The sequence below is a fragment of the Haliaeetus leucocephalus genome, unplaced genomic scaffold, assembly GCF_000737465.1.
Source record: "Haliaeetus leucocephalus isolate CR32 unplaced genomic scaffold, Haliaeetus_leucocephalus-4.0 Scaffold741, whole genome shotgun sequence".
Classification (NCBI taxonomy): Eukaryota; Metazoa; Chordata; class Aves; order Accipitriformes; family Accipitridae; genus Haliaeetus; species Haliaeetus leucocephalus.
Window position 1 is genome coordinate 2,193,282 of NW_010973177.1, and position 22,385 is coordinate 2,215,666.

General features: G+C 36.7%; 1 protein-coding gene across 3 annotated transcripts in view; it reads right to left on the reverse strand.

The window, feature by feature from the left end:
• CTNNA2 (catenin (cadherin-associated protein), alpha 2) overlaps nt 1–18,990 on the reverse strand; it is a 457,589-nt gene extending 438,599 nt beyond the window's left edge. For 2 of the 3 annotated variants that reach the window (XM_010580747.1, XM_010580745.1), the window contains exon 1: nt 18,888–18,989. In XM_010580747.1, coding sequence (XP_010579049.1) covers nt 18,888–18,989 — 102 coding nt within the window. Of the gene's footprint in view, nt 1–18,887 lie in introns of all 3 variants that reach the window. The other variant, XM_010580746.1, reaches the window with a different exon arrangement.
• Between the last annotated feature and the right edge of the window lie 3,395 nt (nt 18,991–22,385).

Sequence of the window (22,385 nt, forward strand, 5' to 3'; positions counted from 1 at the left end):
AGGGGACGAGTGAAGAGTCCTGCCCCTGAGGGGGAAGAAGTGGCAGAGACAACGTGTGAGGCACTGACCCCAACCCCCATTCCCCCTCCCCCTGCACCACTGAGGGGGAGGAGGTGGAAAAAAACAGGAGTGGAGTTGAGCCCAGGAAGGAGGAAGGAGTAGGGGGAAGGTAGTTTAAGATTCGGTTTTACTTCTCATTATCCTGTTTGGATTTGATTGGTAGTAAATTAAATTGATTCTGTTTTTTCCCCAAGTTGAGTCTGGTTTTTGCCCATGACCGTAAGTGGTGAGTGATCCCTCCCTGTCCTTGTCTTGACCCATGGGCTTTTCTCTATATTTTCTCCTCCTCATCCCACCAGGGTAGGGAGGAGTGACTGAGCGGCCTCATGGTGTTTTGTTGCTGGCTGGGCTTAAACCACAACACTCTTGTACAGCTGAATTTAGTGCATGCCTGTTTAGTAACTCATGACACTCTTGACATGCTCAGCTATGATCCACAACCATTTTTTGCCTCCTCTATGGCAGGGCACTGATGTGTATTTATGCAGTTAATTATGCCTGGCCAAGTGCAGAGCTTTCTAACTGCCTGTACTGAATTACATTCTATATTTTCTGATTATCATCTGCAATTTGCCAAGGTTATGTCGACTCCTAATTCTGTCTACCAGCATGCTTACAGCCCCCATTCTAGCTTGGTGTTCTCTGCAAAGGCAGTAGGCATCTCTCCATTCCATCATCTGGAGCATTAGTTAAAATACTGAAAAAATCAGAATACCATTCGGTTGACTCACCTATATTGACAGTGAAACCTGGCAGTAAATCTCATTTCATAGCAGTTTCACCTAAACCATGGCTTCCTCCTTAAAATGCCATTTCAGGCAGTATTAAAAGTCTTAATGCAGTCAAGATACATGGCACCAAGTTCTGCTTACTCACTCAAGTCTAGTCCCTGTTACAGGAGGTAATTGCAAGTATCCACGTTTCTTACACCCTTGCACAAACTCAACAAAAAGTGTTGCTGACTACTAGCTGAGATTCAAATCACTCCCTCAGAAAAGATGCCGTGGAACTGGAACAAAAAAAACAAGGACGAAGAGTGACCAGAGAGCAAATCTTCCTCCCTGCACACACACCTTTGTGATGCTGGTGAAACCTTGATGAACTCTCTGTTGTCCTCCCTCCTCTCTGCCCCCACGTCTGAGGCTCAGGAAGTCTTGACTCCTGCCCATCGATGGTTCAAAGACAGTAATCTCTACACATTTGCTGAGCCTTACAACCTCCCATAAATATCTGCTGTTGGATACTGGTGAAGACAGGTGACACGGCAAACCACAGCTCAGCCCTTACAAGCATCGGGTCTTATCAAAGCATCTCTCCTTGAGTCTTTTTTGCTGGCCTTTAACAGGACTTTGCCTCTGAAAGGGGCTGCCTGGACACGGCAGCTATCTCCCAGCACTGATAATTCTGTGTCAGTGTGTTATAATGTTACAGGGTTTGAAGAAAATTTCAGTAGCACCAATTAGATTTTTTGCCACCAAAAAATTATTTCTTGGCTACCAGTATACTAAAAAACATATTCAGTCCCACCTGAAAAATCTGTTTAAAAATTGCCTGGCAACTGGGTCAGGTCATTCAACTCCACTCATATGTTAACAAAAGGTAATAAATCTGCCCAAGTCTGCTATTGCATTTGAGAGTGATGAAAGCAAAGATGGGTTAGAGTAGCCGAAAGAGTAATGTAAAACATTACTCATATGTGCAGGGAACAAACACCTCTTCTGCAGCATCATTTTTTAATTACCTTTTTGCAGTCTCTGCATAGTTATGGTCATACCATGTAGTTTTTATTCTAACATCCAGAAACACAGAATTTTAAAGCTTGAATATCTCTTTTAGCACAATATAGAATAAACAAACAAACAAAAGGCTTTTATCTATAACATTCCTTCACAAGAAAAAGCACTTGCATTTATACAGTCTTTGAATAACTTGATTTTACATTTATTTACCTGTAGGAATTAATTTCTAAAAGCATATGTGATTTAAAATAAATCTAGGCATACTTGTAGAATCTACAAGTTAATACTTTTATCAGTTGTAATTTTTTTTTAATTTATTTTATAGACAACTTGCTGTCGCATGTTAACAACAAAGTTAATGTAAGCATTTCAAATGTTGTCACACAACTCTAAAAAGAATTCAAGATTGTATCACTTAAGAAAAATGTCTATTCATTTAGTACAGGTACAAAAATCAATCCAGGACAGCCCTATTGATTTCCACTAAAGCTAAAAGGAATTGGATCCTGCTTTTTTTTTTCCCCTGCCTTTTTTTTTCCCCCCTCTTTTTCTTCTTTTTAACTGGCACTTGAACATAACAAACAAGAGCTAAAAAGAAACAGGGGACTGAAAGTTACAGTTCTTATCAGGAAGCCATCTCAAGGAAATACTTGTAGTCAGGATGGCACTTAAGAATGTACTTAGCATTAAACAAGTACTTAAAGGAGAATTAGCAGGAGTTTCAATTGTTTTCATAAATCAAGTGAGTAAGAATGAACCGGCGCATTGCTTCCAGTAAATCCCAGAGTCATGCAACAGAATTATAAGAAACTATATTGTAAATGAAAAAGATACCTTCTTCACCACAATATTTCTAACAATACAAACTTGTAAGAATTAGAAAGTAGAAATTTTAATTACTCTCAGCTCATAAACAAACAAATAAGTAGTAAGTATTAGACTTGAGACAATCTACTACTAATAGTCTGTTTTCAAGCACTTATAAATATGCATGAAATTCTATCTTCCCGCTTGCTCAAGTTTCCCACTCCAGATGTAGATAATATACTACATTTTTGTGAAGAGGATCATCAACAATGGTTTTACCATTTCCAGACCAATATTATTCAAAACACATTATTTTGCCAATATCCTACAGCCCTTTTGCTGAGGAGACTCAGTGTCCCCATCTCTTGCATAGCAGACATGTAATTTGTGAAGGCGTGAGAGGGAGAAAAGGCTGCCCAGCATGAATGTGGCGATAGCTGGTTTTGCTTTTACTGCCACTTGAAAATTTTCCAAAATGTGGCCAAGTGATTTCCACATCTGTCTACTGCAGAAATCTCAAAATGAACAATAAGCAGGAACAATTCAAAAGCTCACAGAACCTTTTCCTAACTTCTCAGTTTTTCACCCATACATAACAAAAAATAAAGATTTCACTCTCCTATATCAGACTATAACAAATCATTGCTTTAAGTAATGCAGATCTTAAACCAGCATCTTTTGCATAACTCAGTAATACAATGTAATGCTTGCAATGTATTCTGATTCTGGATTAGCTGATAAACTTTGGATGAAGAGAATGTATTATAATTGTATCCCACAGCTGGGCAACCATTCCAGAAAAAAAGCAACTACTAGTGAAAGCCTATGGAACAAACACCAATGTTTTACAGAAAATTTATTTCAAAGCATATTGGTGTATCATCTTTGCAGTACCACAGCACCTCAAAAAAGACCTCACAAAACAGCAATCTCTCTTTTGAGCTCTAAAAATTTCAAATTGCCTATGGCATTCTCCAAACACTTAGTTTTTTGTCAGCTTTTTTTGTTCTTTCAAGAACTAAGACAACTGCTCATCCGTCTCATCTAAGAATGATTTTTCCCCATCAGCCATTTAGGAAGCAAGGTAAAAGCAGGTCAGATTTTCATTATAACTAGATTATGCTAATCTTTTATACAAGTCTGGTAAGAGACTCAGGGACAGCATTGTTGTCATAAAAATTTACCTTGGGAGGATAAGTCTTAAAATAGTTTCTTTGTTTTGGATGAAGTGCTCAGAATAAGTAAGACAAGACTGTTCTGTGAGCACCTGTTCCATGGGCATCTTAGTCTCCAAAGTGTTGTGTTCTCCCAGCTCCCCATCACTTCCTTCCCAGTACACCCAATCCACAACCCTCCAGCTGCAGATGGGCTGACTGGCTTGCTACCGCTTGCATGGGAATTGATCAGTTGGCTTATGTTTCCCCGTGTAAAAAAACTTATAAAAATAAAGTGTATGTTAAACGAATAAATATGATATGGCAAAGAGAAATATCTGATAAATGATGAACTATCATACGCACTTCATCTCTAAGTAGAACCAATTTTAGAACATAAACTGTGCTGGGGAATACAATATAATATAAAGTCTTACACGGGGCGGGGGGGGGATACACAAAAGATATTTTCCAAATTCATTTAGGACCAGAACTAACCAATCTGATGAAGTAAAACTTTTCTCGTTTTTTTCGTTTTTAGTTTGTTTGGGGGGGATGATGACAATGGACAACACCCTTCTAAAAGGTCTCCTATAATAGGAAAAATATCTGAGTAATGTGTGACTCTTGCCATAAAAGTAATTGAATATTCAGTGCTAAGGTGGTTAATCAGAATTGATCAATATGGTCAACAGAACATGTTGACTTGATCCATATAGAAAATGTATTATAAAATGGTAGTATTTTTTCATATATGCACCTTATATCAAGATAGAATCTTTATTAAACCCAGAATCTATTAAACCTAGATCTGTATTGTCTCAAAAACATTTGAAATATATAGATTTAGTTGCTTAAAAAAAAATGTGTCAAACAAGAATAAAACTCAATAAAAACCCCTCTGATCATGTTATTTATGTAAAGTCCTTCAGTATCTTGTATGAGATTTACTTAATTTAGATTGCAGTAAATAAATTTACAAGGACAAGCAACATCATAAAAATCTCATGAAAAGTAAAAATAAGTTATGCAGTAGTATAAAATGTAATTATAAATGTTAATAAAGTCTTTATGAATCTTAGAGTTGCCCACACACTCTCAGTGGACAAAAGTGGAACTTAATAAATCTAGCATAAGGCACATTTTGATGAAACAATTAGCTTTTTGATAGTTCCAACCTGCATAAATGGAAATGCAGAAACCCAGCATAAGCTTCCCTGTTGGACTTTTGTGAAATTACATGCTGATTATACATATTCATTTTCTGGCTAAATAAGCTTCTTGCAGAGTGTTCAGATACTTCGGTGACAAATATCTCATATAGAGAGTGCACAGCGACAGGATCACATACCTACATAGCAAACCATATAACCTCAAAGTATACATCATATAAGCTTACAGCAACCACCGACATGGAAATCAATGAAGATAATGTTCTGCACGGTACTGGGTAGTGTGATGGAAGAAAAGGATATAAAAAAAGGATATTTTATGTTCAAATACATATCTTCTTAATTTGCGGCTTTTGAAGCCTCAGCTTTCTGATGGCCACATCAGTGAAAGACACACACGTTAGAAGAGCAGCTGACTCACTGCAACAGAATTGACTCATAAAGAGTATACATTACCTAAAAATTTGCCAGCAGTTCAATGGAAAATTTGTAATTAAATGTGCAGCTCAGACTGCCAAGTACACAGAACATTCGTAACATGACTGATTGCCCAATGAATAAATGAGACTTCCTTAAATAAGACTTATGAAACTCAATATATTAACCAGCCGATGAATTCAGACCCAACAGGCTGTTAACCTAAATAATTTTCTCTAAAACAGGAAATTCTAAACCAGAAAATTCAACCCTGCTGATTTCTGCCCTTTTCTGTAATAAAAACACACTAGACCAAAAGCTGTGTCAGAGCGAAGAGTGAAGTAGTACCTAGGAACCAGATGTTACCATGGGAGCCTTAAGGAACTACTGACGTACCCACTGTAAAAGCAAGGATCTGCTAAGTGTTTGACAGAGAAAAACACGGACCACCACAGACTGTGGCCTGAAAAAAGGCACAAGAATTTCTGGGTTAAAAGGAGCAGCGATTTTTTTAAGACAATGATTTTAAAAGAACCTAGAGTACCCAGATATTATAACCAGGAAGAATAGGGAGGAAGAAAAAAGAGAAGAAATTACCACAGGACATAGACTGATGAAGTAATAACCAGAAATTGTTTGGCCAAGGGAAGTATTTGAAGGATTAGACAGAAATGGTCTGGTCACATGGGAGTAGGAAGACAATCCTGCATAAAATTACTATAGGAAGCTAAAAACTGAAATTAAACTTCTAAAACTATCACCTCCAAAGTTCTAAAACTGCTTCTCTTCACTAAATTTCCATTCCATAAAGAGTGAGAACTTAAATATTTTCAGTAGTTTTCCTTCCAGTTCAAAAGTATTTAATCACACTTTCTTGACATGCAGTTCATAAGTTTTATTGCTATTTTGGAACAGAATGGTGCCTGGGGACAAAAGCAAGCAATTGGCAAAAGCAAAGGATTGGAGGGGAGGCCAGGAGGACAAGGAGATGAGAGGACTGCATTACCTAAACGTAAAGATCCTTTGGCTTCTCTGTCACGACTTAACATTTGGTATCAAAGTCCAGTGGAAGCTACAAGCTGTAGGTCAGCAGAAGCAGTAGCAGATAATCATTTCAGGTCAAGGTTTTGACCTTCACAGCAGCTCTGCAGTTGCACCTGATTCTAATATGGGACGGAGAAATACTCTCTGTAAAATGACTTCTCTACTATCAGAATACAGACTCCTGAGAAGCACCAAGGTTTTTGCATTTTTTAAAACATTTTAGAAAGCCAAATGCTTCTTCAGAATTGAGATTTAAGATGAAAATACTACCCAGAAATGACAGGGTTTGATTGTTTTTCCAAGGATGCCCAAAAAACATATTGTGGGTATGACCATTGGCTATTCTAGTGGCCTCTCTTTATATGGCTTTATATTGGCTGAGTTCATAACCTCAATTGGATGTGACTGTGCAATGTACCTATTAATAAGTCACTCAACACTATACAAGATTTTAGAAAAGAAATAAAAGGTAGAGCACCAGAGAACAGTAGTCCAGATAAAAGTGGAAGCTGCAGTCCTTGAAGTCCTTGGTCTCAAGTAGCAGAGGGACTGTAGCGAATAAGGAATTAATGGAGTAATGGATTAACAACTACATGTGAACAGTGCATTAGCATGTACCTTCTTCAGCTGATGATTATTAGAAGCATAAGACCAAAAAGCTCTCTTGACCAGCACACGAGGCCATGCCACTCATAGCAACTTGCACTTTGATTTCTCACAGGAGTCGTGATCCCATTTCCAAAAGAGTTAAGCACCAAATTATTGGCTACTTAATAGGACTTCTATGGGCATCAGCTCACAAGAGCATTGACAGAGACATCTGCAGATCCCATCGCAGCTCTCCTGTTACAATCAGTGGTGGCTTATATCTACTTCCCCAGAGACAAAAATGTCAGTCTTGTTTCCCTTGCTTCCCAGCAGACTTGGAGGAAAGGTTGCAGACAGAAGACCTCTGAAGGATCATCCCGCTTCAAGGCAAATCAGCTTTAGGAGCATCACAGTTAATGAATAGGGAAGAATCATATAAGCGTATTAATTTATTCTGACTTAGTCTCTGACATAACTGTTTTAGAATTTCTCTACTGACAAGAGTATGTATAAAAAAACACCATTCTAACTATTTGATTATACATCACACTTCTCAGAACAAGCTGATAATCTGGGCTTCCTCTCTTCCATGAGAGATGTAAAATAAATGATCTATGGGTGTTCAATATCATTGCTGGCTCATCCAGCCCACAGGGCTATTGCTGGGTTGTAAAAACAAAACGGTCACAAAACAGAGAAAACAAACCCAAACAAACCAACAAAAAAATCCCACACAAAAACCACAACCAGGAAAGGCATAATACCCCACATTAATTGAGGATACTCAAAGTCTAAAGAGAAAGCTGCAGGGCCAACCACTTGAAAAGAGAACACAATTGTATACCTTGATTATACCAATTTTACTTGTGAATGTTTTTAGTTCAATGAAAAAGGTTGAGAGGTGTGAAGAACTTACACATTACTAAGCTCTCATTAAAGATGTATAAAATATTATGCAGTGACTACTATATTGAGCTCAAAATTTCAGTCTTCAGTTTCAAAGTGCTTAGTAACTTCTGTTCAGTACAATTTAAACTCCTCCAAAAGCTCTAGGATGGTGATTGCAATAATAATTTCCACTCTTGCAGTTTGTCTACTGCAAGAAGAAAGTCTATTTGTATAGGAGACTAAAGACCCTGAAGACCAGTACAACTGCTGCAATTTTATTAGCGTCACAAACTACCCACCCCACCTTTTTCTTTAACAAAAATCTCTCACTATGTTCTACATAACATTCAAAACAAACTAAAACATAAGTAAAAAGAAGCACTCACAAGATGCCCTTTGAGAAAGAAAAAGAAATAGCTTTGAGCTGCATCAGTCCATTCTGTCTATTATGCTACTGGTACATGTCTATCAACAAAGTTGAGAGGCAGTAATGGGAATACGTACAACTTCAATAATTCTGCCCAAAGAATTTATAATATTTGTGTAACAGGGGTAATTAATAACAAAAATCTGTGGCCTGCCATGTTAGCAGGTATGCGTACTTCAAAACCAGGTCTGGCCTTTTCAATTTCAAGTAATGGTCCAAACTAACAACGGCTGAGGAATGATGATAAAGTACATTTGATAAAGTGCTAAGGCTCCTAAATTTTACCTTGATTGAGAACAGAAGCCCAGCTTTTCACTCTCCATGATATGGCACTGCAGCTTTCTGCCTGGCTTTACTGCATGTGACGTACCCAAGAAAACCTGAGACACAGGCAACCAAGCCGGGAACACAGGAAAGTCCCTGACAAAGAGACTGAAAGCCTCCAGCAACGAGATACCAACCAACATATGAAAACAGAAAATAACATTCCTAACTCCTTACTTGTCCAAGCAAGCTAGCAAGGAAGTAGAAACTTCTGTCTCCAGATATGTCTGCCACATGGGAAAGTGGACAGATACAGCTCACAGCCTGGACTTTCTTGGTCTGTGTCCAAACACACACACAATTAAATTATCTTTCCTGAATTCTTCATACTTGCAATAATGCAATTAAAAATATGCTCTGGATGAGAAGGCATGTCTGTAAAGTGGCATTCATTTCTGGTTAGAAACAAATGATGTAACCCAGATACATCTTGAACAAACAAACTATAATGCTGTTGAACTCAGAAACTCCCAGAAACTTCAGAAACTCTATTTGATGGTGAATTTATTCTTCACATAAGTGGCTCACAAAGAAAAACTTATCTTACAGGCCATGGACCACATTATAAAATGAACTAACTGATCATAGTCAGTACTCCACCAAGAATACACCTGCATGTTTTCAGTTACTCTAATAAATACTTCAGTTGTGTCAGACAGGAACCTCTCAAATAAAGCCCATTTCCTTTTCTATAAAGGATAAAAACACTACCACAAACTTTTTTAATCCATCTCATTCCAGTAGTCAACAGTATCATATTGCACATACATGGAAGCACTGAGTCCCTCAATTTAAAAAGAAATAAAAAATATAAATATTGCAGGTTTATGAAAACATTCAAAGAGATCTTATGTGGTGGAACATATGAAGGAAGCAGATTTAAAGAATATGGACTGAGTAGAAGACAGTAAAGAAAAAAATACATATGTTGTGACTCATGCATGCATTTCCCCCAATTTTTTGAGCCAATTGCCTTTTCAGAAAAGCAAAAATCTACCTGGCAATTAAAGTATTTCAAGCAGAGTAGTAAAAGCTTAATCGTTCCGCACTACAGAGAGCAGATATGTGTAATTTGCTGGGAAAAATTGAATAGGTTAATACGTATCCCCTGGAAACAACTCAATATTCAGTAGCCATTCAGTACACTGGATTCATTATGCTTCTACATGAATACCTTCTAATAAAAGAATTTACTATTAACATAAGCAGATACAATACATTTTCATTTCTATAGAGCAAAATGAAAGGAATCAGGAAAATTAATTCCTATTGAAAATCTCATTTCTCCAAAATCCTTCTCTAAAAACTTACAGTTTAACCATTTGTACAAGCAGATAAGGTTTTAGAACAAGAAAGTGCACGTCTCGTAACACGATGCTCACGAGCACAGGGCTAGCTTGTGATTTCACAATCTGAATGGTCAGTATATGGCTGTATATCCTAAGGATCATGAACTAACTTTGAAAGGTTGACTGACTCCCAATCTGATTGTTGCTTGGAGAAGGGAATTACACTACACTTGGACTTGGTGCAACACGTGTTCCCTAGTAAGTCAGAGAAAGTACCTGACCAGGTCTGTCAAGAAGACAAAGTCAAGGATTCATCCGTTCCCCACCCCTCCATCCCAAATGCATGCTGACAGGACAAAATTTGGGGGGAAAGAGCAAACAAACAGAAAAACGAAACACCGGCTGAATACACCGTATGTTGTCAAGAGATTTCAAGGTGGGGCAAAAGGTGGAAAAAAATCATCAAATGTTGGATCGTGTGAGTCACGTCATGTGAAAGCTGTGCAAGATCCCGGGTCAACAACCAAGCGTCCTTGGCCGTATGACAGAACGAGGGGCTACGCCAGGCTGCTGCCGCCGCTCTTCGGCTCCAGGATCCACCACCTCAGGCACAGCCCAGAGCAAGGGACACGGACAGGACGCCGCTAAGGCACGCATGCTAAATACCCGTGCCGCGGCAGGTGATTTGGCATAGGAGAGAAGACTGAGTGCAACCTGAAGAGTCACGCCCGCAGTAACTTTTAGCAGGTGAGGAATTATTTTTGGTTTATCCTCTTCCACACTAACAATTTCTTAAGCTGAAATTAAGCTGTATTTCTTGGTTTAAAATGGTATGCATAATCAATTCCATCTATTTTCATCTTCAAAACTAATTTCTAAAGAAAAATACTCTCATAAAATAAGGTGTCAGGGCTACTTTGTTATGATTATGCTTTTTTTGCTGAATAGCCTTTTATTTATGAGCTAGCAATCGGCCAAGAGTGAAAATTTGAGAAACTAGTCCCTTGCTCCACACTGACCCAACAAACTAAATGAGAATGAAAATTCTAGTACTGACTTCATTTAGGATTTTAAAAAGACTTATTCTTAAAAACAGATATCTACAAAAAGGAAAATTTCTACTCAGCAGAGCAATATTGCTTGTGCATTCTTCAAAGGTCATCTGCACAATATTGAACACATCTGTGTTGAATACCCTAAGCATGAGTTACATATGCTTAATAGCCCCATTATACAGTAGTAAAAGGTTTGAGAAGTCTCATCAATGAGTACCGAATGACTATAGTAGTACACAGAAATATACTAGTAAGAGAGAAACTTCAATATATCAAGGAGAAAATATTAATCATCCCATTGAAAGAAACAAGTAGAAGAGGACATTTCTTCACAATCTGAGCATTTGCTGCTCAGACACATAATATTCAGGAACACCGACCACTTATGAGGTTGTGGGAAGAGATACTAAAAATTTATTTACCAAACAGGAAACTAAATATGGTAATTTAGACCATGGGCTTAAGGCAAAACTTCAATACTTTTCTAAATTTCTCTGGCTGAAAATCAATGTCTTGTTTAAAATACACTGAAAGCTCAACTCTCTCTACTTCCATACTATTGCATTTTATAAAACATTCAAAGATCGCTAAAAAATTTATTTGGATCCATTAAACGGTACGCACCCAATGGAATCAATAGTCCAAAGAAATTAACATAGGAAACAATAAAAAAAAAAAAAAAAGAAAAAAAATGATCCACATATCCATGCCCTGAATTCTTCGAACTGCAAATAAGTCAGTCATTCTTCAGAAATACGTATTAAAGGGAAATGGAACAAAAATTGCCATTGCTTTTCAGAACACGGATCTATTATAATTAGGCTAATTAACACCTCAAAGCAAAATCTTGTAATTAGTGTATTCTTTTTGTAATCAGGATTATTTTGTAGCCCTTCTAACTTCTGCGGATTGATGACATACAGCAAATTAAGTTAATGAAAAATAAGAAAGCAAGTAAGATTTTTACATCACTCTCAAGAATGAAGCTAAGACGGATTACAAACTTTAATATCCAAATTGCTTCCAAAGTCATTAGAAGCATACATATTTAATCGCATAGGTTATGTGTATCTATTTTGTCTTTTGCCTGGCAAATCTGATCTATGACAGAAAACAAGCAATCCTGCTCCTGCTTCCTCCCTGATTCACAAAGTGAGAAGTCCCATTATTGCAGTTGGTTGTTCTTCCAGTAATTCTTTTCCCAGGTAGACCTAAGGCATGTCCTTCAAAAATATATCCTGTTCTTAATCAAAGATTCTGGTAGCACTGAGTTACCCACCATTCTAGGAGAACTATTCCAGCCTGTATGTTATTTACAGTTTATTTACAGTTTATATTTATTTATCATTTCAGTTTCCAGGCAGAGGATTTTGTCAGATTAAAAAAAACCTTTCGCTACAAGAAAACTTTTTGCTCATACATAAATGTATACTTGGTTAAGACCATAATACCTCTTAACTTACTACAGCGTACTCCCATAAGCACTTATTCCAAAACTCCTACTGAATATCAGTTTAATGTTGGTATGTTTTAGTTTCAGGATGTGAACCCCATATTTGAATTGTTTAAATTAATTCTAGAATATTATTTACACTGTAAGTGCTACCAGAAACAGTCCTAAAATCTATACTGCCAGTTAAATTAAGACAATTTCTCTTTATTGATAAGCCCGTGTATAAATGAAATACATGCTAAGTCTTTAGACTGCCATTAAAAGACAAAACTCAAATCATTCACATAATTCTTCTCTGATCTCCTTCCAATTTGTCAACATCTTTTTTAGAATGGGGAATCCTTCCAATAATAATCTCATTGATGCTGTTATAATAATGCTGCCTCACTAAATACACTTTATACCCACCAGCCGATCCACTTAAGGATCCCATTATCTTTTGCTACTATGAGCTCACATTCAGTTGGATATCATAAGAGCTATTTTGAAGTTGCTGCTTAACAAACCATACCAACGCCCTGCTCATACAGTATGTGACTGACATTATTTATTTTTAATACATTTGGTGATATTAAAAGCATTTTGTTTAAGTTAACCCCCTGTTAAAGCACTCAATTACATTACAAAAATATCCTAGACTTAGAACTATTCTAGTTATATAAATTATTATATCAGCAGTTATATATGCTGCAATAATTTTGAAGTCTTTTATTTTAACCACCAAAAAAACACATGTCAAATTTTCAGTAAGTATAAGTTTATGATACCAACAAGAAATTGCTTATCAGCCACAATAAAAATCCATTAATACTTTTCTAACAAGGCCACCAGCTTTCAACTATGCAGCCATCTTTTTAAACATAAGCTGATATACCTATCCTGCTTTAATTAGCATTTTTGATGTAAAAGAACAAGACTGTAACTAGCCAATACATTTGTTGACTGTGAGAATTTTTGGAAGTGGCATGTAGCGCACAAGATATTCTGAAAAAAACAAAACATGTAAATGCTTTTCAAGCAAACTGAAAAGAATCAACTAAAAATGCAACCAAAGCCAATTTTCCCTCAAAACCTTTAGATGTTCCCCTTCTCCAGCAACAACCCCAATTAAATCAACAGGATTGTTAAGAACCTGCTGAGTAGTATGTTTGAGGACAGAAAAAGGCTCAGCTCTGCTTCACTGCATCCTGCTATACGTCTTCAAGGACACAAGTAGAAGGAAGATATTACAGTAATTATTCACATTAGTTTGATCTTCTTGCTTAGAGTTTGGAAATCCTGGGCAAGAACACCACTTCTGGAAACTATTCCATGAAAGAGTTGCAAGAAAACCGTATGCAAGAAAAGAATACGGTTAGGAAAATGGCTAGACAAGTTTTAAAACTTCATTTTTCCTTAGGTCTGTCTTGAAGATGAGTTCAGCTGAATCCAGCTCTCAGATAGAGAAATTGCTCAAAAATTCTGCAAAATTACTAGAACAGGTGGAATGTGTATCAGGCATACAGTGCTCCGTTACCAGCTACTCGACTTTTCTCAAAATTGTTTGAAACATCCATACATATTCACAAATCCTGCAAAAGGAAAGCCGCTTGTGTGTGTGCGTAGGTGTGGTTCAGGTGCAGCTCCCTGACAATAGTAATTAATAATATATTTCCTGTGGAGATTAGTTAGCACACCAGATTTAGGTTTCAAATGCAATAAAACCAAGGTACGCTGAATATAAATAATAGCCGATTAACTGGAATGGTTGGGAATATATTTATATTTCTCATGGCAAAATAGAAATTGGTCCATTTTCCAAATACAGTGCACAAGGGATTAGATTAGGCACAAGTTCATGAAGTATAACAGCAGCCATAATTATTATGATTTTCTAAATAAATTGCACTAATTAAAACTACTTGGAATTTTATCTAATGACTTGTTTATTTTATAGATGCATGCACTTAATTTTACTGTGTGATACTATATACAAAAAAAATGCAAAATCATTAATCAATTATTTTTGTCTGCCTTATGACATACTATTGTTTCATTCTAAGCTACTGTAATGGGCATCTTAAATTTATTGGGAAAAAAAAACCAACATGCAGTGCAATTCAGAATTGTCCCTTCACAGCAAATCTAGGACAAAAATGTGTCATAGTGAAGGAAAACATAATCAGTCATGAAAAATCTGCAACAGGAACACTCACCATTATTTGTGTTATTGTTAAAATTCTGTAATAATACATAATAATCTAAAAATTTAAAGATCCTAAAAGGCACAACTGCTGCATGGCTCTGGTAATAAAAGCACATTTGTAAACCAGCCACACTGCTATTTAAAATACCTAGGAAAAACTAACAAAAACCACAGATTGACACTAGAAAATTGAAATCTCATTAGAAGAGCAAATCTTATCTTCAAAAATTATATAGAGCTCCATCTTTTCATCCATGTGCTCACACATGAGTATTTTTGGTGTTTTTCCAAAAAAAATTGCATTGATGTTCCTGGTTTACAGTTCAGTTTTGGTGGTGGTTTGTTTTTTTTCTCTCCTTAACATATATAACTTTTATTCATATTTGTATTTAATTATTACACAAAACCACCAGAAAAACAAAAAAAAAGCAAAAAAAACCCCAAACAAGTCCTCACGGCGACCTCCACAAGTGCTATTTTCCAGCTACACATAAAATATTATGTAATGGCAGTTAAGCCCTTCCTAAAAATGTAATTCTTTTTTCTTATGAAAACCATCCACAGTCTAACAAATAAAATTGTAATTCATTTTGTTTACTATGCATGAAGGTGAGAATAAGAGGCAGTAACCCTTGAGGAGATATTTCAGTTATACATCTCCTTATAAAAATTTCATAGAATTAAAAATTACAAGATTTACAGTAAAAAAGGTTAGCTGTTATAAACTCTCGGAAAACAAAACTAGCAAGAAATACAATTACCTTCTATTTTTAGCTAATTGTGACATTGAAGCCAGACAAAAGAAACATATTTCAATTATTAAATTCAATATTGTTGAGAACAGAAATTCTAATAAATTTTTCAATCCCACATTTCTTATAAAATCTCAATAATGGTAATATGATAAAAGACATGCGGCACGGCATATCTGTTACTCTTTAAACATGACAAGCACTGGGGAAATGGGTACCCCAGCAAGCTCCAAGACTCTTACATCTCTGACAACCAGGGAAAGTTTTAATTAGTTTGGTAGTGGGCTTCCTAGAATAAATGCAATTCTGTCATTTCTAATGCATTCTCATGATCAGTTAATGGATTTTTTTTTTTTTTTTTTTTTTTTGCCTCGAGCTCAGACAACCTTCCTGTCTTATAATTTCTTCCAAATCAATTCATAGGTTATCCATATTTTCTCATCTGGAACACTAATGAGCTTGTCTAAAATTCAGTTTTAATGCACCATTCTCCTGACTCACTGAGGTGTTCTTTTTCAAATCCACGTCGTATTTCTGTATTATTAGCCAAAATTTCAGTAGAAATCAGTGGATGCAGCACCATTGGAAAATCTGTCACTCGTGTGCTTATATATATACACTGAGTTCAGAGCCTAAATCCTCCCACACACACACACACGCACAGATACAAAAGGCTTGATTAGCATTTTTGGAGCCCAAAGATTGCGTACAACCATTTCTGTTTTTTCACGCATTCTCCAAAACCATAGACAGCTTGGAAAACAAGAAGGTACGCTAAATATTCAGGTGTGAATGCCAAAATAAAACATGGATTTGTCTTGGTGGTGCTAGAAATCACAGAAGCAGACAAATTGTGGCTGTATGGGACCTCAGGACGTCATCTACACCTAACTCCTGGTCAAAGTAGGGCTGCCTACAAAGACAGATCAGGTTGGTCAGGAACTTGTGCAGCACAGTTCTGTTGCATTTTGTGGCCATTAAATCTCTCTCTTCTATCCAGTGACCTATTTTTAATGACTTATGGAAGAACTTCACTTCTCTACGATTTCTGAGTTAAGCAGCTCTTATGAATCTACAGTGGACTTCAGAGTTCAAACTGAACAGGGATTAAATATTTATGTATTTATTTATTTGCCAAGATAAACTTTCAAATTAGATGTTCTCTTTAGGAAGGAAAGCGCTTTGAAACTTTTTAAGGCGATCCAAATCTTTGCATGTGGAATGTGCACATGGTGTCTTGTGGAGGTTGTCACTGCATAGGCAGATCGCAATCTAAGCCCAAGCAGGTAAACGAGATACTAATCTTGACGTGACCAGACTGTATATGCAATTTTAAGCAGAAAAAAGAAAAGCCTTTAAACTGGGATGATCGTTAACTTATCTGAGAAAAACAGAAAAAGCAGCTGAATAACTTAAGCTAAAAACGCAACAGATAAACACAATCGGAAGGTAGCACATTTCTCATCACTTGAAGCTTTCGTGATTACGTTTGTGCAGCTCACAAAAACATGCTGTAGTCAACCATACTTTAGTGGATTCAAAGTAGAGGAAAATAAGCAATACTACTTATTTCTCTAATATGACAAATTAAATTACATATTCAAAAGGGGTTTTTATATGTCCATACTATCTAGAAACCTATGAAATGAAGAAATCGGAACAGAAATATTCATAAAAATTGAATAAAACAATATCCCAACATTTCTCTACCCCCTCCTGACTGCACTTTATTTTCTCTAGTCTTCTTGACATACTACTAAAATAGAAATACATTGCTCCTCATCAAAATACGAAAGTAAGGATCTTGGGCACCTTAGTTTCCACCATGGAAGAAATCCATGTAGTTCAACTTGTAATTTCTTTATTTACATTTGTTGAGGCATTCTATCAAACATAGCTCTAGCTAAACCAAAAGTTAACCCAAACAACTTGAGAAACTGTGAAATTACAATGGTACTTTCACTTCTTGGCTGATGTATTCTCTTTTCTGGGAAAGGTGTTGGAAAATAAAACAAAGTGAAAGGAAAACAGGGAATTCACACGCAGAAGACTCAGTAATTTGTTTTTTTCACAATAGATCATGGTTCACAGCAGCTTAATTTCCTATGCCAACACCAGCATCAGAATAACAGAGAGCTCATAACCTCGTTTTCAGTTGGTATCAAAATGAATTTAGGATTTTGGTCCGTCTTCCATATCAACAACAAAATTACCAAAGTCTATAAAGAAAAGTTAATTACCATGATATCACCAGCTATGTGAAATGAAACAGATATCTCTGCCTTTGAGTCTGTAAAGTTGTGTACATTGTTAGAGACTTTCATGTCCAGAATAATTTGTAGAAAGATAATGTAATTTTTTTCCTAAAACACAGAAAGAATAGGTGTAATTTCTTTGGAAAGTGACTCGCTGTAGGGAGCACAGAAACCATACAGAGACATCATTTTGGGGGAATTAAAGGAGTAGCGATTTACATTTTATCTCTGTTTCATTCTGAAAACAAAAACATCAAGCCTGGTCTCACACTCAAAAGAAGGCCTACATTTCTATCCAGCAGACCAATCTCAAGATCCACGATGTCTATGAGAAAATTATTAGTAACAGGTGGATGGACAGATGGGGTTAGCTGGCATTCATTTTTAATATAATGAGCATTCCTAGAAGAAAAACTACTTGTGTGTGTATTTTAAACAATGGAGCTACGCATTTTGAAGCTTACTAGGAAAAAATCATGCAACCAGTTCCCCATTACTAATGGCAACTCAGGGACACAAAGGCACCAGGCCACGGGCTCAGCAAATCGTACGGATGAGGACAGAAGTTTGATGTCTACTGTCATATTTCTCCGGACCGCACAGCTCCTGCCCCTGTGCGTGCACTCACAGCACACGTAAATTTGTTCAGACACAGGAAACCTGATATGCACAGACATGCAAAGGTTTTCTCTGATGATAAAGAAACTGGTCTACCTGGTTAAAAGCTGGATAACACTAATATATAAATTATACATGTTACCTAACATCACTTTCATCTTGCTTTTTTTAGACCATTGGACAATGTTTTAGGTTCTATTAGCAAATTTGACTCAGTTGAAAGATAACTGGTTAAGCATACACTCCTAATCGATCACAGCATGAAATGAAAGAGGTTTTAATATTTTCTTTAATTCGGTTGGTTGGTTGGTTTTGTTTGTTTTTAATGTGAACCCATCTTCCATGGTATAATAACAAACCAAGGGTATGTACTCAGTCAGATCCCTGTCTTAAATTGACTGTTTCATAAATTTCTAAACTGCTTTTAAAAGACAAACATAAGTAAATAGTTGTTGCTACTGTATTCCTGCTCATGCTTTGAGACTATAAATTATTTAGGACAAGAACTTCTAAACATCTTTGAACAGAGCTTTCCACTAGAGATAATGAACAAAAACTGTTCAAGTTTTTATTATCAAAGGTTATTAAGATAATTACGTAAAATGAGTAAATACAGCATCAGGCTAAAAGGAAGAAGCAAAACAAATCAAAGATACTTGCCTGGGTAACGAGTGGCTCCAATAGCCTCTCTACTGTGAGAGTCCTGATTTCCAAACTTTTGGGGTCCCATTTCAAAATGATAGGTGATGTTGCAGAAGTCATACTCCCTAGAACAGACAAGATTACACAACATCCGTGAAAATTATTAGTGTAATATCCAAATACTGTATTTAATTTATTTAGCGAATAGCATATACGCTGTTCCTGTTCACATACAAAATACTTCTCCATAATCTTGCCGGTGTTCCTCTACTCCCAAGTACTCCCAGGTGCACCACTGCCACATCCACCGAGTGCTTAAACATTTATAGTCAGAATTTTTTTCCCTCCTATCCCCCTCAAGAATAGATACCCTATCATGCTGCATACATGTTGTATTGGGTGTTTTGGTAGTGGGGGGGGGGCTGCAAAGTGGGCTTTCTGAGAAGAAGCCAGGGGCTGCCCCATGCTGGCCACAGCACAGACCCACCACAGGACACAGCTGAGCCCATCCCCGATGCTGGTGACACCTCTGGGAAAAAACATTGAAGAAATCACAAAACACTGCCTGGTAGTGTGAGGAGTGAGGTAAAGAAAGTGTGAGAAAGAATCCCGCAAACCCCAAAGTTGGAGAAGGAGATGCTCCAGCCACCGGAGCAGAGATTCCCCTGCAGCCCGTGGAGAAGACCATGGTGAAGCTGGTATTTCCCTGCAGCCCATGGAGGACCACATCGGAGCAGATCTTACTGCAGGCCATGGAGTACCCAACCCCACAGCAGATGGATATGTCCTGAAGGACCCGCATCCCATAGAGAGCACATGTAGGAGCAGGTTTATCCTGAAGGACTGCAGCTCACAGAGAAGACCCACACCGGAGCAGGGGAAAAGTGCGAGGAAGGGGCGACGGAGACAAAGCGTTATAAACTGACTGCAACCCCCATTCCCCGTTCCCCCCGCACCGCTCGGGGTGGGATTGGAGAGGAAGTAGAAGAGTCAGGAACAAAGAAGTTGAGACTTGGAAAAAGTGAGGGTGGGGAAAGGTGGTTCAGATTGTCTTTTTTTTTCCTCACGATCCAACTCTATTTTAATTGACAATAAATTAAATTAATTTTCCCCAAGTCAAGTCTGTTTTGGCCATGATGGTAATTGGTAAATGATCACCCTGTCTTTATCTCCACTTATGAGTTTTTCATCGTATTTTCTCCCCCTTGTCCTGTTGAGGATGGGGAGCGAGAGAGTGGCTTGGTGGGCACTTGACAGCCAGCCAAGGTCAACCCACCAACACACGGATTACGACAAATTCAACAAGCCTCTTCAGCTTTTTGAGTAAAACTTCCCCACTGTATTCAGGATTTCTTAATTTTGCACCAAAAATGGTAGTACTCATTTAAAAACAAAAAGGATTCGCCAGACCATCTTAGGCTTGAAAGCTTAAACAAGGCCTAAAACAAAGGCAACAGCAAGTTGCTGTCATTTTACTTGCCATTTCAGGTTTTCATAAAATTTTCAAGGCAGTTGACTTCATTTTTTAAATTCCAGATACAGAAAAATCCAGCTGTCAGGTTGTAAGAGACATACAATGCACCTCATTGAACTTGAAAGTGATATACATATTTGGTGACAAGCAACACCACATATAAACTAACTTGTCCAGAAAAAAAAGGAGACACAGAAAAAATTGATAAAAAAAATATTCATTTTCAATAATTCTGGTTTAAGTATTTCCCTTTATTTTAAAATTAAAATAAAGAAGTAAAAATCCCATATACCCAGAACACCATGAGAACTCTAGCAGGGAAAGATAAACCAATAATATCATATTATACATTGTGTAAGTGAGATCTAAATCAAGCCCTCTGTATATAATATCCCAAACATTTAAAATTGTTTTCTCCAGAAAACTATGTTTAACTGACAAGCTAATTTCAGCAATAAGAAACCAAAACACAAGTCAGCGAACAAAATCAGAAGTCCAGCTACTGCTTCTTGAACAACAAGCCACTTCATAAACCTGAATTGAATAAGGTACGTGTTCAGTACTTAGCAACACTATCTAGTATGTACAAAATAAGTTCCACTGCTTTATTTAGGAGAATGTCTTGACTAATTACTATCGCTCAAAATTAACAGGCTAGTGAGTCTATGCAAAATTCATTCATAGTCTGCAGAAGATTTTCACTGTGTTACTAGCAGACAACTTAAAATACTTGCTCAGAAAGTGAGGCATATCAGAACTCCCTAATCAATGTATTTATAAATCACATATAAAAACAGCCTCAGCCTTCTCTCATTTGCAAACATTTGGTAGCAGAATTATCTAATAATATCTAGTGTGTGCTAAAATTAGTTATTCAATTTCCACTCTTCTGCAAAAAATCATTAGGCTCCATATTTTACAATGCTGAAAACACCCATACATGTGATTAAAGAAAACTATGAGACAGTTTCTAGTTGCTGTAGACATGGTTAATGCGGGAGCTATCCTCATTTTTCTAACAGACAACGTTTAATCATCTTTCAGAATCTGTTTCTTTTATATATAAAGATGGTTGCTACTCCAGTTGGCCTCTATTCAAAAAGTAAGTTTTAAGTAGACAATTATTCTAGTCAATAATTTATGAGTTATGATACTTTTAAATGTGTCAAATACAGTTTCTTTCTTTTTAATAAGCAGGCTTTTCCTCACTAACTATTAACATGGCTACTCAAACATACACCTCTCATTATACAAAAATATATTCAAAGCAGTAACATAGTCTAAAGCCTACAAAAGCAAACTTATTTCAGTGGACAGCAATCGTACAGGTGACACCAAAGATAACCTGGATGATCAGTTGTTTCAATCACAATACTGCCTCAATTTCAGCCTTTACTAAGAAACAGAAAAAAATATCCTCCAAAATTCAATATGAAAGGGTGAGCAATGCTTTCAACTATAAAGGAAAAGCCTTATTAAAAACCTATAAAAAAGTTTTTCATTTGCAGTAAAATCTACACCACAAAGGCAAGTATGTAAAATTAAAAAGTCAAATTAGTGCATTTTCCTCAACATTTCTCCAGCTGCTGTCACAATAGCAATTTTAAATGACAAAAAACTAAAAAGAAGCTACCTGCCCAAGTGTATGTATATGAATACATGGAAAATTTCCTTCTTACCATTTCTACAGTGATCTTCCTAGACTGAACAGGTGAATGGGGACTGCTCACTTAGATAAAGGAAAGGATGCTAACCATATCTTATGACTATTTGACCAAACATTCCCCAAACAATTAGCTTTAAGTACTCCACTGAAAACATAAATTGCTTCATAGCTTACACCTGGCTTGGGGTTGTGCATTACCTTTGAGGAAGATAACCTGTGTGAGCAGAGGATAATAGCATCCCTTAGCATTTTTCATATAAAGATAAAAGTGTATTATGATAAATAGAAGAAAAAAGTAATAGCCATAAGTAAAAGAGATCTCCTTTCCTATTACCTTCTAGACTAGACTTGTATCCACTGTTTTCTTAAGTAGCTT